We start from the raw sequence: 17,113 nt of genomic DNA on the forward strand, positions 1-17,113 counted from the left end.
GAACAAAAGAGGGAACAGCATTAACAAGAACATGATCAGGGTCCCCTTCTTTGTTTCACGACTACTTGTTGACTTCTTTTGTCTATTGAACAGTTATATAGCCTGGTTAAACCGTGTGCTTAATGAATTTAAAAACTTCAGTGCTACTTGTATGACCATGTGACCTCCTTCGAAAAGGCAGTTCTTACCATGAAGGAACCCCTTCTATAAAAGAGCAAAGATTTGAAGATAACTGTACATTGAGATTAAAATGAATACTGAAAAAACATATTATTCTTATGGAACATCTATAGTAGAAGTGTAGTAATAAGACTTAGGATTGAGAAACACAAGCTCAGAGTAATCATTCTTTATTTAGGTGTAAGACAAAACATTTACCCCATCTTAAGTAGAGGTAGACTTAAAGGCTTGATTTAATTGCAATACCGTTGAAGTGGTTTTGGAGGAAAAAGTGAGTCCTACTTGGTTGTATTTAGGTGTAGTTCATAAAGCAGCGTATATTATCCAGAAATGTCATGCCTCCAACTACACCAGTGAAATTTAAAAGCATGCTGCACTCAGTGATATACTTTAAGTATAAGATATCATTATTCTGAACCACTCCTTCAGAATAACATTAATTAAGTTATGAGAATAACTAATCTGAATAATACTTTTGGGCAAAAATATATATTGTCAGAATGAGATATGTGTCATTTATCTACGGAAGAGGATTAGGGCCACCATGAAAATATTATTTGAATTCTGACTTTAATGTCAGAATTCTAACTTTAATGTCAGAATTCTGACTTTTTTCTCAAAATTCTGACTTTTTTCTCAGAATTCTGACTTTAATGTCAGAATTCTGACTTTAATCTCAGAATTCTGAGTTTAGAAAAAAAAGTCAGAATTCTGACTTTAATGTCAGAATTCTGACTTTAATCTCAGAATTCTGACTTTAATGTCAGACTTAATGTCAGAATTCTGACTTTTTTCTCAGAATTCTGACTTTAATGTCAGAATTCTGACTTTAATCTCAGAATTCTGACTTTTTTTTTCTAAACTCAGAATTCTGAGAAAAAAGTCAGAATTCTGATATTAAAGTCAGAATTCAAATAATATTTTCATGGTGGCCCTAATCCTCTTCCGTATTTATCTGTATAATAAACAATATCTGAAAAAAAAGACAATGTGGGGGGTGGGGGAGCAGATAGAGCTACACTTCCTTTTTGACCTACTCTGAAGTAGAAAACTGTAAGTTTAACTTTCGTTCATGAAAGTGATCATTCATGAAAAGCCCCCTGAGCTTCCTGTTAGTACTAATCAGCGTAGAGGAGGCCGTGGGGTTTCGACATCTGCTGCGGTACCCACTGAAGGTTTCGTTTTTTAGGGGTACCGTGACCGCGCTGTTTTCGCAGTTGTTTGGGTGGTGAGGGGGGGGGGGGGGGTGCTTTGGTCACGTGACTTCACTCCTGTTCTCGGAGGCGCACAACGTGCCCGGAGTTTACGATTCACTTGGAGAGAAGTGGCTGAAGAAGTTGAAAGTAATAAATGAAGGGACCCCGATTAACATTCAGGTTTATCATTTGTACGCAGAAAAACAAGACAAAAAAAAAATACTTTTTGCATATGCGACCATTAGCATTTCGTAGTGAGCTGATCTGGTGAAAACCGAAATAGAATTGCTATAGCGCTAGTAAATAAACGTTACGCTATTTTGTCTGCATATTTTAAACATACACCTCGTGTTGAAAAGTGGATTTAATCGATAAACGCCTTTTGTTAAGCCGTGAAAAGTGAAACACCATAAACACATTATCGTATTAGTTAAAAAAAATAACAGAAACTGCTAAGCAAGAGGGTCCCCTTGTATGTAAATGTATTCACAGCTGTGTCTGTATCAATTAAAAACGTAACAAAAAAGTGCAATTTGCATTATAAAATTATTATAAAAAGTAAGGGCAAGTTTTGTGAGTGACGTGAAAAAAATCTAAAACAAATAAAATAGTTTAATAGTCCTGGATATGGAGTCCACAGCAGCAGGCACACATATTTATATCATCACTGTGCATGTGGGGGCGGGGGTGCCTTGCACTCTTGTGTTAAAACTCTTGGCCTCTATATCCACTTGAAGAATAAAGACAGGTATTTTTGAAAACTTTTAGACCTCTCATTCTAAAAAGGATGGGAAGACAACAGGGCAGTAGGTTCTGAAGTGGGTTTAACCTGAAGGCTGTGTGTTGGACTGCTGGCTGAGGCCCTGTTCACATGACCTCAAACTCTGTAGCGAACCTGGAGTAAAAAATGCCCAGCTTGTCAGCCGCTTTGGATAACGGCAAGGGCTAGACAGTAGAAAGCAAAGAGCTGCTCAGCCAGAAGATTCAGCAGGAGAGGCCGTAATCTAGCTATCCGGTCCTTGACTGGCATCCTAAGATTCTCTAGAGGGCACTGTGCTGCTCCACAATTTCTAGAGGACCAAGGTCTTTAAGGTCACTCAATTTCCTGGAGAAGGAGCTGAGCCTGGTGCTAATGGACCCTCTCTTCTGGGATAGGCTGGACATCCGAGCCTGGTACAGATCGCTGAGCTGTTGCCGGAAATGGATCCCCACAAAGCAGTAGAGGAAGGGGTTAATGGCACTGTTGGACAAACCGATGCACAGGGCAAAGGGAAGAAGGATGCTGACTACCTGCCGTATGCTGCAGACTCTCAGCACATCGAGGTCAGCCAGAGCTTCCAGGAAGGTGAGCACGTGGAAGGGGAACCAGCAGACGAAGAAAGCCAGAACCACTGCCACCACCATCCTGAGGACGCGGTCCAGGTTGTCGGAGCTCTTAGTCAGGCCTTTGCCTGCCAGCAGGTGATGGCCGATGCTGCAGTAGCAGCTGGCGATGACAGTGAAAGGTAGCACGAAGCCCAGGATGTTCTTCATCAGCGCCATCCTGGGGAACCATGTTACATTGGGGTATATGATCACACAAGCCGTGACGCCCACCTCATCCAAGTAGTAGATCTTCCTAAACATCATGGCGGGCACAGCAGTCAGGCAGGCCACAGTCCACACCAGGCAGCTGACGGCTCTCGCCCGACACGGGCTACGGCAGCACTGGGACCGGAAGGGGTGGACAATGGCAAGGTAGCGGTCCACACTCATACATGTGATGAAGAAGATACTGGCATACAGGTTGAGTGTCACGAGGGTCCCGCAAAGCTTGCACATAAACATGCCAAAGATCCAGTCATAATCAAAGAAGTAGTAGACAGCCCAGAAAGGGAGGCTGAGGACGCAGAGCAGGTCGGACAACGCCAGGCTGAGCATATAAGTGTTAGCCACCGTCTTGCGGCTCCCTTTCTGACACAGCACGAATACTACCAGGCCATTTCCCATGGATCCCAGTATGAAAATGATGCTGTAGATAACGGGGATTAGCTTATTCTGATGCTGGGGGGGCAAAATGGTGTCACAGGAGGCATTGGTCACATTGTCCACTGAAGTCAAATTGATAGTCAAGAAGCCAGTAGGAGGAACAGTAGCCATCATGGGACCAAGCGGCCGACAGGATTCTTCACCAGATTGTGTTTCTCTGTGGAGGAAGTGGAGGAAAGTTAATTAACTGATTGTCATTCCCATCATTAGTCTCCCTTGCCTCACAATGCTACCACCTGACCCGTCAATGAAAGCAGAACTGAAAGCTGGTTATTCGATACTTCAAGTCAAATTCCGTTTAAAGAGCCAGATGCACGTAACATAAGTGGGATTCTCTTAACTCATCAGTGCCAAGAAACCATTGAAAAGGCCGAACCGCAACATGGTAAACAGGATCCAATTATTAAAAAAAAACATGCCCCCTTGACATTTCCCTATGGAGGGGTCCTTAAGTTGTCTTTCTTTTTTTTCCCTTCTGAAACAATGATAAAATCCATCGCTCCCCCACACATAAAAATTCTCCCTGCGGGTACGGCTACATCCCTTCTGCACATTTCAGTTTAATGATTCCCTGCGTTCGTATGAGAAACTCTGCATCTGGTTGCGGTTTATTGGAGGAGGACGTGAGTGGAAGCTTATGGTTGGCTGGTGAGGAGCAGGAGAGGTTCTGCATTTCCTGCACCAAGTCAGGGGAGGTGCATGAAGAGAAGTCTGCTGGGAGATAGACAGCACATTTTGCATTTTTATTAGTTTTTTTTTTTTCAATACTTAAGAGCTTCATGACCTTAAGAGCTTCATAATCTGTGCACAGACAAACATGTTCATGGCAAAACGTTTTAATTGATTAAAAAAAATGTGGGTTATGTGATTAAATGCCATGGCCATAGTAAAGAAAGAAAAAAAAACATGCATTTTGAAGAAAACTCAAAATTCTCCATGGTCAAGGTCAAGACACTTTTTTGAGGACTTTTGAACATTACCGCTCTTCATAACAGTTTTTTCACACCACACGTTTTCACCAAACTGCAGATTTTTTTTAATCTTGATGAGCATTGGAAAGTGGAGTGAACAACTCTAAATGGAAATATAAGTCAAATAAAACAAGTTTCTTTATAACATGGAAAGAGTATGTAACAGTGCTTTTCTGACATCCTATTAGCTGGTTGGGTGATACTGGCATAGTCAAATTTTACACTGTCCTTTAACTTTAAATGCACTAGTTAACAGTTTCCTTCCATGAAACAGCAGTATTTAACGTCCCTTGTAGAAAGAATGCCTCAAATTTTCTCTGCTGTTATAACTGCTAGAGCAGGTTACTTTAAAGAATCAAAGATATGACATTTTCTTGCTAATAAAGGCACTAAAATGGTGAACATACTGTATATTTGTTAGCAAAGAATATTGGGTATATTTTTAGTAAATATTAAGCGAGTAACATGCAAATGTAGAAATTTTCAGTGTTAACTTTTGACTGGTAGTGTATCTGTTGCAAAAGTTTTGCAATGGCCCTGATAACTTCACGATGGAAACTTGATGAATGCAAACAACAGGTTTTATTGCTCCCTTAAGTCGATGTTGCAGATGATGGACTTTCACATTTAGCAAACTCTTGGCTGTGGTGCCTATTATAGTTGAAGTGAAAGACTCTGTGACGAATCGCTGCAAGCAGACGCATTCTGCAAGAGTTCTGAGAGCACTGAAAGAACACGATAGTGTTGCAGAAACCAGTCAAACCATCCCTAAACTCAAATGTCTATGGACCCATGTCAGCACTTTATGATGACTTTTTTTTACATCCAAATGCCTGTAACAAGCCAATTTCGTTATTGATAAAATTACTAAAACCTAAGACTTTCTTTCAATTGCAGAAAAACTCTTTAAAAACATTTCATTTTAATTTGCGAACATACGGAGATATCAAGAAAAATTCTACACCATCATCAATACATAAAAGCTGAAAAAGTCGTTTAGACGAAAACATATGCTGAGAATGAACCCCTTCACTGTGTTTTCAGCAGCAGTGATTAAAAAAAATATTTGTGATCATGAAATGCCACCTTACCTTTGATGGGAATCTCTATGTTTTCACTTAACACTGTAGTCCGTAGTTTGTTAACTGACTGGCTAAAGCAGAACTCAATGTTCTTGCTTATATTTCCTCAGTGGTCCATCGGGGATTCAGGCATATAAATCAACAGCCTGGACACACAGCAGCCTTATGGGTAAGAAACTCCCAACCCACCCCCTCCACCTCCCCGTCTTCCCCCACCCCCCGCAAACCCCGATCCACTGGTTTAACTGACTTAGGTCCACAGGGGCTCAGGAAGAAGCTGAAGCAAGGAGAAATGGAATCAAGATGTGTCTCCCTAAATTCGAAGGATACACGGAGATTACCAAGCTGATCGGGCAAACAGGAACCCCTAGTGTTAAGATTGTGTCAGTCTTACATAGAGCATGTCTGCGTCTTACTGCAGACAGCTGGGGTATTTTTCTAACTAACTCTGCCTCCATCAGTAGGGAGAACCATGAGCCCATAGTGACCACCTGCAGAGCAAAGTTACTGTGTTTACCTCTACCCCACCAACAGGGGGAGCATGACCCCATAGTGGCTGTCTGAATGGGGGGGGGGGGGGGGACTGAGTCTACATGACAGCAATGTCACACTAATAGTAGGCCGCAGGGAGCCACTGAGTAGCTTGCACGACACTTATTAGAAATCAAATTAATAATTAACGCCACAACCACCACCCCTGCCCCCAATCCACGTACAAACGCGTAGCACTCCCCAGATTATTTTCTTTGGGGAAGGGGGTCTCACTGTAAATAAGGTTGGAGACCCATGGTCTACATCTACCCCCATCACCAGGGGGGTCATGAAGCATGATTAAAGTTGAATCCACCCACTCATGTTTGAAATTAGTCCTCAAACAGAGCAAACACAAAGATCGCCCAGTGGATGCAATCTCTGGATGTCAGTTTGACATTTATTTTTGCACGTATGCAACTTGAGGCAAAAATTCTGGCAATGAATAAACAGATAATAGATAGTCAGGATAAACGTTGATCACTCTTATTAGATAGCTATTATCAAAACAGGCAAAGCATTTCAAAACAGGCTTATCAATTATTTCTCATGCAGGCTAATAAATTAATAAAAACAGAGACACTACATTTCCACTGTTTCCGCCAGAATTGATCTACATGGGTATGTCCCGGTGGTCTGCGCTTCTTAGTTTTTGATTTTAAATCTCAGGAATGTGTTTTTGGACACCAAACAGCAGCAGTGTGGTGGCCAGCTGAAAGCCATTACTAGCAAAAATCTGAACAGCAGAATCTGAATACTTGGCTTGTATAAATACCCGTATCTCTGCAATCAACAGACATCGTAATCAATTTAATTTCCTGTGTAGCCTCTTTAACTGATTATAACTTTTTATTATTAGCCTAGTTACATGCAGCTTTAATTATGCATGACACATGCGTCCGTCCGTCCCCCGTCAAACAGGAGTGCACTACCACTGTTCATGCGCTGAGCATTAAGACGAACACCATTTCTCCGTGGATTCCCCATAAATCCCACACGTGGACACACTCCCCGCGTACTCTGCAAACAGCTTTCTGGTTTTCTTCCACCGATGGATAAATGAAAGGTCAGACAGGGATGGTGTGAGCGAGGTGCACTGCGGAGGGGTTGCTTAGCACTGGAATCTGCTTTAATTCACAGAGACATCCTTTAGGTTACAGGCCCCCAACATACTGATGTATGTAGACCGGGGGGGGGGGGGGGGGGGGGGCAGCTGGGGCTGCCGGTGGATCGATTGCGCAAACATAAGGGTCATATTAAAAAATGGTGTGACTTGAAAATATATACTTTATTTTTGTATAAACTGCCCAAAACCCTCAGTGTTCCATGGAACAGTGAAATTCCTAAGGGCCTAAAGGCACAGCGAGAATTCAAGAACTGGGGGGGGGGAGGGTTACACACTCCCAGCCATTCTAAATTTATTAGCGGAAACAAATTAAAGAGAACTCAGCACCGAGCTGTCGAGCTGTTAATGAGCAGGCAGGCTGCGCAACAGCTTAACTGTGTCACAGCTCAGGGGGCACAGGGACCCACACAGTGCTGCTGGGAGACCAGGCTGCGCAACAGCGTAACTGTGTCACGGCTCAGGGGCCACAGGGACCCACACAGTGCTGCTGGGAGACCAGGCTGCGCAACAGCGTAACTGTGTCACGGCTCAGGGGGCACAGGGACCCACACAGTGCTGCTGGGAGACCAGGCTGCGCAACAGCGTAACTGTGTCACGGCTCAGGGGCCACAGGGACCCACATAGTGCTGCTGGGAGACCAGGCTGCGCAACAGAGTAACTGTGTCACGGCTCAGGGGCCACAGGGACCCACACAGTGCTGCTGGGAGACCAGGCTGCTCAACAGCGTAACTGTGTCACGGCTCAGGGGCCACAGGGACACACACAGTGCTGCTGGGAGACCAGGCTGCGCAACAGCGTAACTGTGTCACGGCTCAGGGGCCACAGGGAGCCACACAGTGCTGCTGGGAGACCAGGCTGCGCAACAGAGTAACTGTGTCACGGCTCAGGGGCCACAGGGAGCCACACAGTGCTGCTGGGAGACCAGGCTGCGCAACAGCGTAACTGTATCACGGCTCAGGGGCCCACACAGTGCTGCTGGGAGACCAGGCTGCGCAACAGCGTAACTGTGTCACGGCTCAGGGGCCACAGGGACCCACACAGTGCTGCTGGGAGACCAGGCTGCTCAACAGCGTAACTGTGTCACGGCTCAGGGGCCACAGGGACACACACAGTGCTGCTGGGAGACCAGGCTGCGCAACAGAGTAACTGTGTCACGGCTCAGGGGCCACAGGGAGCCACACAGTGCTGCTGGGAGACCAGGCTGCGCAACAGCGTAACTGTGTCACGGCTCAGGGGCCACAGGGAGCCACACAGTGCTGCTGGGAGACCAGGGCTGACTCTGGTGGGGTTACTGCTCTGCAGGCAGTGAATGGCTGCAGAAACAAGTGGCTTTGCAGCATTTCTAATATTAGGGAAGACAAAACTACCCACTGACCTGTGAACCTTATCTGTAAATCATCATGTGTGCATTACATCACATTATGAAATGATAATCCAAAACAGTACTGCAGAAAATGTCATTTTTATGATTTTGTCTGCCAAAGTGTGTCAGCCTGTTCATTACAAAACCACACCCCAGTATTTGCAGTTACCATGCAACACACCTTGTCTGACTAATCAATACACAACGATGAAAATGATCAAATTCATTGAATGGCTGGGGTGCCCCAGACATCCTGATTTTGCCGAGCTCAACGTGACCCTGGGTCAGCAAGGGAGGGCCTTGTGTTTCACTTATTCAACCAATCAGTCTTCATTGTATGACATCACCACATTGGTCTGACTTTTTTTTTTCATTTTCAAACTCAAGGCTCCTTGCCATTGAACAGGAGGTGGCATGTGGCTCGACAAGCTAAATGTCTGCCCCTGTGATTGGAAGGTTGCCGGTTCAAGTCTTCTTATTATTCTTCTTTTAGTACCATAAAATAAAGACACGTCCTTATATTGCTTCATCCATCCCTTGCAGGTAAGCATGTTCTTATGTTTTGTATCTATGACATGTCCCTTAACAAAAAGCATACACAATAAAAAAAAAAATATTTTATTATTATTATTATTTTTTTTTATATATATATATATATATATATATATATATATATATATATATATACATATACTGTTTGTGGATTCTGGTTTATTTTGTATTTTCAGAAAAATTGCTTGAAAATCTGTTATAAAGTAAAAAAAAAACTAAAAACCCAACTTGGCAAAATCAGGACCTGCTGGGTGCCCCGTTGAGTTTTGGGAAACAGCTGCATTTTTCTGGCCATCCAAGAATATTTGAGTACCGTTATGAAGAATATGGTATATGCGTCCGTCCATTATATACATGCACAGGACAGGCATTCTTGTATCCAGATGGTGGTCACAAAGCACAGGGGCCAGGGGTCAGGAAGCCACCTCCCCCATCGGACGCACCACCCAGATGACCCTAACCCTCCCAGCGTTCATCAGCTACCCCAGCTCTGGAGGCATGGGAAGGACCAGGCTCCCAAGGCCACGTGAAGAATGACGCACCCCCCCCCCCCCACACACACACACACACACACACACACACACGCACACACACACACACGCACACATGTCTGCACTTTGCTGTGGATTGGTGAGGTATGTTTGTTTTTTCACAGGAGATCTCACATGTTGATATAACGTTCCGACTCCCTCATGCCTGTCGGCTCTGGGAAGATTTTGCGGCAGTTGGGGGGGTGGGGGTCGTGACCTGCAACAGGCAAGATGCGGCGCTGCCACCCAGATGCAGGAACGACAGTGCCACAAGGAGGCCTGGTGCCACCGGTCAGCTAGACCCCCCCCCAGCCCCCCAGGGAACAACAGTAGAAGCATTTTTTAAACTTTACTTTGGCACACAGCATGAGGAATGACTTCTCACCCCTCGGTGCTGACAGTGGGGGGGCGCTCTTTTGTTCACTTAAAGTTACAACCGGAAGCACCTATTGAAGCAAGGACAGGTTTCCTCGACGTCCAGCACTGCATAAATCCACATTATGATATCTAACATTGTCCATCCATCCATACCACTTAATCCATCTGGGTCAAAGCTGGAGCCAATCCCAGCATCTTCGGGCGAGAGGTGGGGTCCACTCTGGGCAGGTCGCCAGTCCACCACAGACAAACAGCCACACACACTGACAGGCAATTGAGAGTAGCCAGTTGATCTAATCTGCATATCTTTGGACTGTGGGAGGAAACTGGAGCAAACCCACGCATGCACGGGGACAACATGCAAACTCCACACAGAAAGGCACCCTGGGTGACCCAGGGATCGAACCCAGGACCTTCTTGCTGTGAGGCGACAGTGCTAACCACTGCCACCCTCTAACATTGCCCTTTTGTATTATAAAAGGGGACATGATGGAGTGATGCACAGCCTGCAAACACAAACACTCCACAGGCCAAGTTAAAAAGCAGCCTTGATCGTGGTGACCCCCGAAACCCAGCTGAATGTTTTTGTGTTCTGCTCCTCCCCCATATGCCCAAATACGGTAAAGCAAGTTGACCTGCGATCAAACAGCTACTCATCCTCGGGTGGACAGGGGTACCAGAGCATGAGAAAGCATGTTCATCGGTGAGCGGCCAGTGCTGGGCCAGGGAGGTAGGTACTCCGGGTCACAGCCGAACGATTCGGTCTCCACCTGCTTTGTGGGGTACATCAGAAGCAGACTTGGTCTGTAGGCTTCCACGGAAATTTCATCAAGAATCTAAGGAGCGTGATAGAAGAAAACAGAATTCTGAGGTCTGAACATATCTTTATGAAAATAAGTCTGTTTCAGGGTAGATTTAATAAATCATACATAAAATGACAACTTGAAATAAAGATATACAATACAAGTAAACACCATTGGGAGTTTGGCTGGCTTTCTGAAGTGCGAGATATACACTTTTCCTTCATAACTGGGTTCAGAGTTTGCAGCAGGGATTATTTTGTCAAATAAATAAATAAGACTGGAGGGAGAGAGAGAAAAAAAACTCCTGAGAATCTGTCAGGGTGAATGGAAAAAATGTGCGTGCCCAAAAGAGAAACAGGATACAGATATGGGGGAGAGTGAGCTGGAAGGGGAGGCTAAAGCCGTGAGAGAGGGAAACCCCCCCCCCCCCTCCCTTGAAATAATACGTTGCTTTCAGTGGTTTTACACGATGTGCTGTATTTAAGGGAGCCAAACGTACATATTAGTCTTCCTGGATCCATCTCTGCCCACTCAAGCCTATCGCGCATGAACAACATGATTCTCCATATCGCCAAATGGCCCAGGTCCTGCAATGGTTATAGCTGCCATACCATAGAGCGGGGAACTTAATCCCAAGAACTGGACAGGAGCGGCGGTTGTATGGATGAATACATGCATGGTGTGATCGCACGGCGCTTTAAGGAAAATCCGTTGCAGGAGGTTCAGCGCCGAGCCAGCCGCGAGACATCTGGCAGGAAACGCAGCCTGTTGCATGAAGGAGGGGCGTGTGCACCGTGAAAAGCGTGGTGTGTCACCAGCAAAGGAGAACCGTACGGGGTGGGGGTGAACCTGTCCCCCACCACCCCAACCACGGGCCTCATTCCCCAGAGTAACCCCGCTCAGTTGCGACGTCTACAGTTTATCAAATACTATAGATGTTTCCCGTGCCATGTTCATGTTTCATAACGATGGGGGGGGGGGGGGGCTGTGTCTTTAAACCCCTAACCCCCATATGTAATTCATCATTCCTAGAACTGAGTGAGAGAGGCTGTCCCCCCCCTAAGCCTACAATCGCTGTAAATCACGGCGGAGTTTTTTTTCTTTTTTTTAACGAAAAAAATCCACAATTGAATTTTAAGTCGGTTCTCTTCTGTTACTTAACTGGGGGATAAATGATTTCACTCAGGCACTCGTTTACACGCAACGCGGGGAGCTCCTTCGGACAGAAAGGGATCCCAGTAAATTGTTACTCCATCCATTTAAGTTCAGTAATCACTTATGAAATCGATCCGGAGTCACATGGAGATAGATAGAGGCACTCAAGGATATACACCAATCAGAAGTGGTCATAAATAGCGACACAACTTGGTGACCTTGACTATTTAGCTGTTTTAACATCAGTATGTAAAGCGTCGCAGTTTTCCGATGCAGTTTGACAATATAAGGTTAGATAGTGGGGCGATATTTCAGGATGTACTCGCCCGTATCACAGTCAGTCCCGTTTTCTAACTGGAAGGCACAGATACGAAACAGGGATTGGAATTACTGAGCGGCAACCAACCCCAACCCTTTTCGAGCATCAGGAAGGACACTTTCGTTCAGATATCACTGCTGGCCGGAACACAGTTTTTATTTTATAAAAATTTTATTTTTTTAATAAAGGTGTTCATCGAAAAACAAATAAGCCGCTCCCAGGGACCTGGCTATGGATCATTTGGTTCCCGCCAAGAAATATTAGTAATAGTATGGGAAGTTCGGTTCAATTTATAGAAATGAAATGAATGAAAATCACGTAAACAGGTTTTAGCGTTTAAAATATAAACAGTCAGCCTCCAAGAACCTGGTAAAATGTCGAGTACTTATAATCTAAAAAGCTTTCATTAATGGTTAAAAACCAACACCAAGGCCACAACATTCATCCATTTATCAATCCAATTTCTGTAACCACTTGCTTTATTCAGGGTCGTGGGGATCTGATCACAACAAACAGGATACAACAGAGCTGTTCACAGAGGCTGTTGAGATTGGCACATTGGCTAACAGGTTCTCTTAACTCTCATGCAGGTTATCAGCACAATCAGAACCAGTCTGTGAGTTTTGGATGTGTCAAGTTTTGTCGAGAAACCGCTTGAAACAAACTTGCCAAAATGCAGAACCAGTTAGTGAGTAATAGGCTAAAAATTAACATATAACTAAAAGCACGAGACGCAACCTAAACGGAAATGAAAACAACAAACTCAAAAACAGAAGTTAAAACGCGGTAACACTACCATAGTCAAGAGCAGAGGTAGAGACTTCAGGTCCAGAGAGTACAAATCCAGACCAAGATTTCGTTTCAAACAACCAGTTGAGTATAAAAAGTCACAGTCACAGAGTACTCAACTGCATGGTTGGTTGAAACAAAATCTTGGTCTGGATTTGTAGCCTATTCTCTGTACCTGAAATCTCCACCTCTGGTCAGGGGTTAATCAGCCACAGCCCATGGGGCCTGGCATGAACACACATATGGTTGCACATATATATATGCAATGTCATCACAAGCTCTGGCATCCTGCCCCCGCATTTACATGTATGCATGCATCAGTTTGCCACCTTATAAATAGTTTGTAGGGATTGCAAACTACCTATGCGCTTTCGATGCAGTTATTTTTAAGAATGTAATAGAATAGTATTGATTTCTTGCGTGAACTTGAGTGTCTGAAAGCGTGAATGTCACGACAGATGCGTGAGAGCTGGCGATCTTGGTATCGCTATTTTGCCTACAAATATAGAGATATGGTTTGTAGTGGTACGATATATTGACACATTTTGCCAAAAAGCCCTTTGTAATGTAAGACAGATCACTAACGTGGAACCTTAACATGCTGGAGAAAAAGACGCAACTCCTATCTGGCAGCACTGCGAGTCCTTAAAATTAATCCGTACCAGTCCATTTAAGGCTCGATCTGGATTTCTCACGAAACAAAGCACAAAGCAGGTCGGGACCTTGTAACTCGCTGGCAACTCTCGAATTTTTAATCATGCCTGCACTACTCTTCATAGGTGCTGCAAAAGTGGAAGAATACGATGCATGCATTTATCACTGACCTCTGTGGGGGGGCACAATCGTGTGATGCGTTTCCAGCAACTTCCCCACGATTTGCCGCACACTTAAAGGTGACAAAAACTGTGCATACCAAGAAATACCACAAAACAGCTATGTATATCAATTGCATATGTTTTGCAAAACTAAATTAAATCGCAGGCAAGCAAATAAGGAACCCAGGAAATAAATAGAATGGATCGAAGTGGTTTTGCACCAAGTATGCCAATTACAAGAAAAGCTAACACTCGAAACCAACGAACGGAAGTTTTTATGTAAAAAAAAAAGTTTGTCTAAAACTTCCTATCTTCTCAAATATCATATTACTTTCAGCTTCGGTTACCAGGCAGGACCTCTGCAATTTTCATGTTTTTTGTTTCTTACCATATTATCCACACAAATGTGAGATAAAAACAGGGTTAAAAACAGGGTTCATGTCGACTGACTGTTAGACTGTACCATCCCTACAACCTCCTACCGAAAAAAATCCGGTAAATCTGAATTACCAGCAATTATTCCTAGCTCCAGTTTATCTGAGCCTTTCAGAATTCATTTTGTATTTTGTATGTATTAGGCTCTGAAATAATCTCAAGACGTCAATACTTAACCTTCACGCTGTGTGTATTTTTGCATACAGTTATGCAACATAGTTCATAAATCTTAGTATGGAGAACAACCTTCCCATGGTATAAAAGCAGATCTGTGTCAGGGTGCGCGGTGCAGCGCCTGCCGCATCGCAGTGCCCCTGCAAGCGTGGCGGCATAAACCTCGCTGACATTGACCTCGGGCTACGGAAACTCTCATTTTGAACCAGCAGTGCAAGAGTGTACAAGAGCGTGCAGTGCGTGTAAATTGGGTCGGATGAGATTCTGCAAGCATACTTTCCTCCGCCAGCTTTCGAGCGAACCCCGTTCCGGCTAAAAAACGGCTGACGCACAGAGGGCCCGGGGTCACACAAAGAGGGATGAGGGACTAAGGCCATAGTTACGAAGCTGGGACATGGGAAATTCTGTACTGCTATTGGGCAGCGCTTTCTGCCCCCTGAACCGATACAACATCTGCTTTGTCCCTCGGCATCCTCCCAGAAGGTTATGATTCTGGTCCAGAGCTATGAAAACTTTTGCCAGAATCTCTCCCCCCCCCCCCATCTCATTCCTTCAGCGGGTGATGTCATTCTGTATACGCTCCCAAAATACACTGCCCTCTTTGAAATATACTGCAGTACAAAACCACGGCGGAAATGTCGAAACTGTAGGCATACAATCAAGCGAAGGATCGGATATGACCCGTACGACGCCGCATTTAGTTCTTGGTAAAGGCACTTTTAAACCTTTAACCTCCTAATCGGCAGCAATGACACATGCGGTTCTCTGTAGTAAAAAAAAAAAAAGCAGAAAAGTAGGTAGGTATATACAAGTCGGGATATCAGTGTATCGTTCGTGTGCTAGTACGTTAAATTAAACAAGCAATTATTTCCCACTTTAGTTGTATTGTAAACAATCATGTAAAATTTCACTTAATATTTAACCAGGCAGATTTTTATTTAAATGAATCTTTATGAAGACTCGATTGAGATCTGCATCACTCGAGACCTGTGAATTTATACCTGCACTTGACCGTCTGAACCAGTCCGTCCACGCAGATCTTCAACGATCTACGGTGTCCTAGAGAAAAGTAAAACCCGCCCAGTATGAAGTCAAAAAAGGTTTAAAAAATTACATCTATCAACGAACCAAACAGTGTAATACATACTGTCGAAGCCTTAATAGGAAAGCAAATACAGGAGAAAAAAATCTCAGATCCCGTGAGATACAGAACGAAAATACGGATAATTTCCTGGCGTCTGCTGGTTTAATTAAACTCCATAACCCTTAAACGCACGGGTTCCCTATTTTTCTCAGCATAGGTCTTAAACCTGATGACTTAAATGATTGAAAACGTCATGCTTCTTACTCATTTACACAGCTGGAGTTTTACTGGGGCTGCCCTGCAAGGGCCGCTCCTGCTGAGCTCAGACCCGGAGGTCACCGGCTGCGGTGCGGCGGCCGATCAACCGCACGCCACGGCACGAATCAGCAAACCTGCCATATACATTACAAACACACCGACCAGCTCCTGCCTGCAAACTTATTTATTAAAATAATTAGCAATAATTCTTATTTAGGCCTTACAGTACAGCACATTCAGTACCCATTTGAGACCAGAAAAGCCTTTTAAAATATATGACAGACGTGTTAGCGGTAAGGATAAAATGTCAAGGTTGCTTAAAATTAATTGCACATGAAAATTATTTTTCCGAGCTATTTTACAATAGATCTGGGGTTTTTTCCTACCACACATGTGGCACTCTTAAAACACCTACGCGTGCTTTCGCAGTGCTTCGTGAAGCTTTTTTTTCAGTTTTCCATTCCCTAAAGCTCTTATCAAACCATCTAACCGCACCAAGAGGAAAACACGCATTTCAAGCGGAGGCCCACGTTGCCGAAGCGGAACGACGCCGCCGCCTCGGATGTTTGCAAAAATTATCTACAGCGCTAAATCTTCTGCGTTGCTTTGTTAGAGAATAATAACAGTTTTTTTTTTTTCAATTTTATTCACTGCCTATAATTTACATTCAGAAAGATCCAGAACACATACTGCATATGTTGCATACACTCACCTAAAGGATTATTAGAAACACCTGTTCAATTTCTCATTAATGCAATTATCTAATCAACCAATCACATGGCAGTTGCTTCAATGCATTTAGGTGGTGTGGTCCTGGTCAAGACAATCTCCTGAACTCCAAACTGAATGTCAGAATGGGAAAGAAAGGTGATTTAAGCAATTTTGAGCGTGGCATGGTTGTTGGTGCCAGACGGGCCGGTCTGCGTATTTCACAATCTGCTCAGTTACTGGGATTTTCACGCACAACCATTTCTAGGGTTTACAAAGAATGGTGTGCAAAGGGAAAAACATCCAGTATGCGGCAGTCCTGTGGGAGAATGGGCCGACTGATTCAAGCTGATAGAAGAGCAACTTTGATTGAAATAACCACTCGTTACAACCGAGGTATGCAGCAAAGCATTTGTGAAGCCACAACACGCACAACCTTGAGGTGGATGGGCTACAACAGCAGAAGACCCCACCGGGTACCACTCATCTCCACTACAAATAGGAAAAAGAGGCTACAATTTGCACGAGCTCACCAAAATTGGACAGTTGAAGACTGGAAAAATGTTGCCTAGTCTGATGAGTCTCAATTTCTGTTGAGACATTCAAATGGTCGAGTCAGAATTTGGCGTAAACAGA

The 17,113-nt window shown here is 44.2% G+C and overlaps 1 protein-coding gene across 2 annotated transcripts; it reads right to left on the reverse strand.

The window, feature by feature from the left end:
* Positions 1-1,407: 1,407 nt before the first annotated feature.
* agtr2 (angiotensin II receptor, type 2) lies at positions 1,408-5,625 on the reverse strand. 2 transcript variants are annotated; one of them, XM_023834574.2, is made up of 3 exons: positions 5,467-5,625; positions 2,667-3,561; positions 1,408-2,564 (listed from the first exon to the last, which is right to left on the reverse strand). In XM_023834574.2, the coding sequence occupies exons 2-3, from the start codon at positions 3,516-3,518 to the stop codon at positions 2,418-2,420; spliced, it is 999 nt and encodes a 332-aa protein (XP_023690342.1). In that variant the 5' UTR covers positions 3,519-3,561; positions 5,467-5,625; the 3' UTR covers positions 1,408-2,417. The 2 variants fall into 2 exon arrangements, with proteins under 2 accessions (XP_023690342.1, XP_023690337.1); XM_023834569.2 differs by having other exon boundaries at positions 1,408-3,561.
* Positions 5,626-17,113: the final 11,488 nt, after the last annotated feature.

Source organism: Paramormyrops kingsleyae, chromosome 10 (assembly GCF_048594095.1).
Source record: "Paramormyrops kingsleyae isolate MSU_618 chromosome 10, PKINGS_0.4, whole genome shotgun sequence".
NCBI lineage: Eukaryota > Metazoa > Chordata > Actinopteri > Osteoglossiformes > Mormyridae > Paramormyrops > Paramormyrops kingsleyae.

Bases quoted from the DNA above. Each gene is read 5' to 3' on its own strand.
- agtr2 (XM_023834569.2), bottom strand. From the start codon at position 3,518: ATGATGGCTACTGTTCCTCCTACTGGCTTCTTGACTATCAATTTGACT.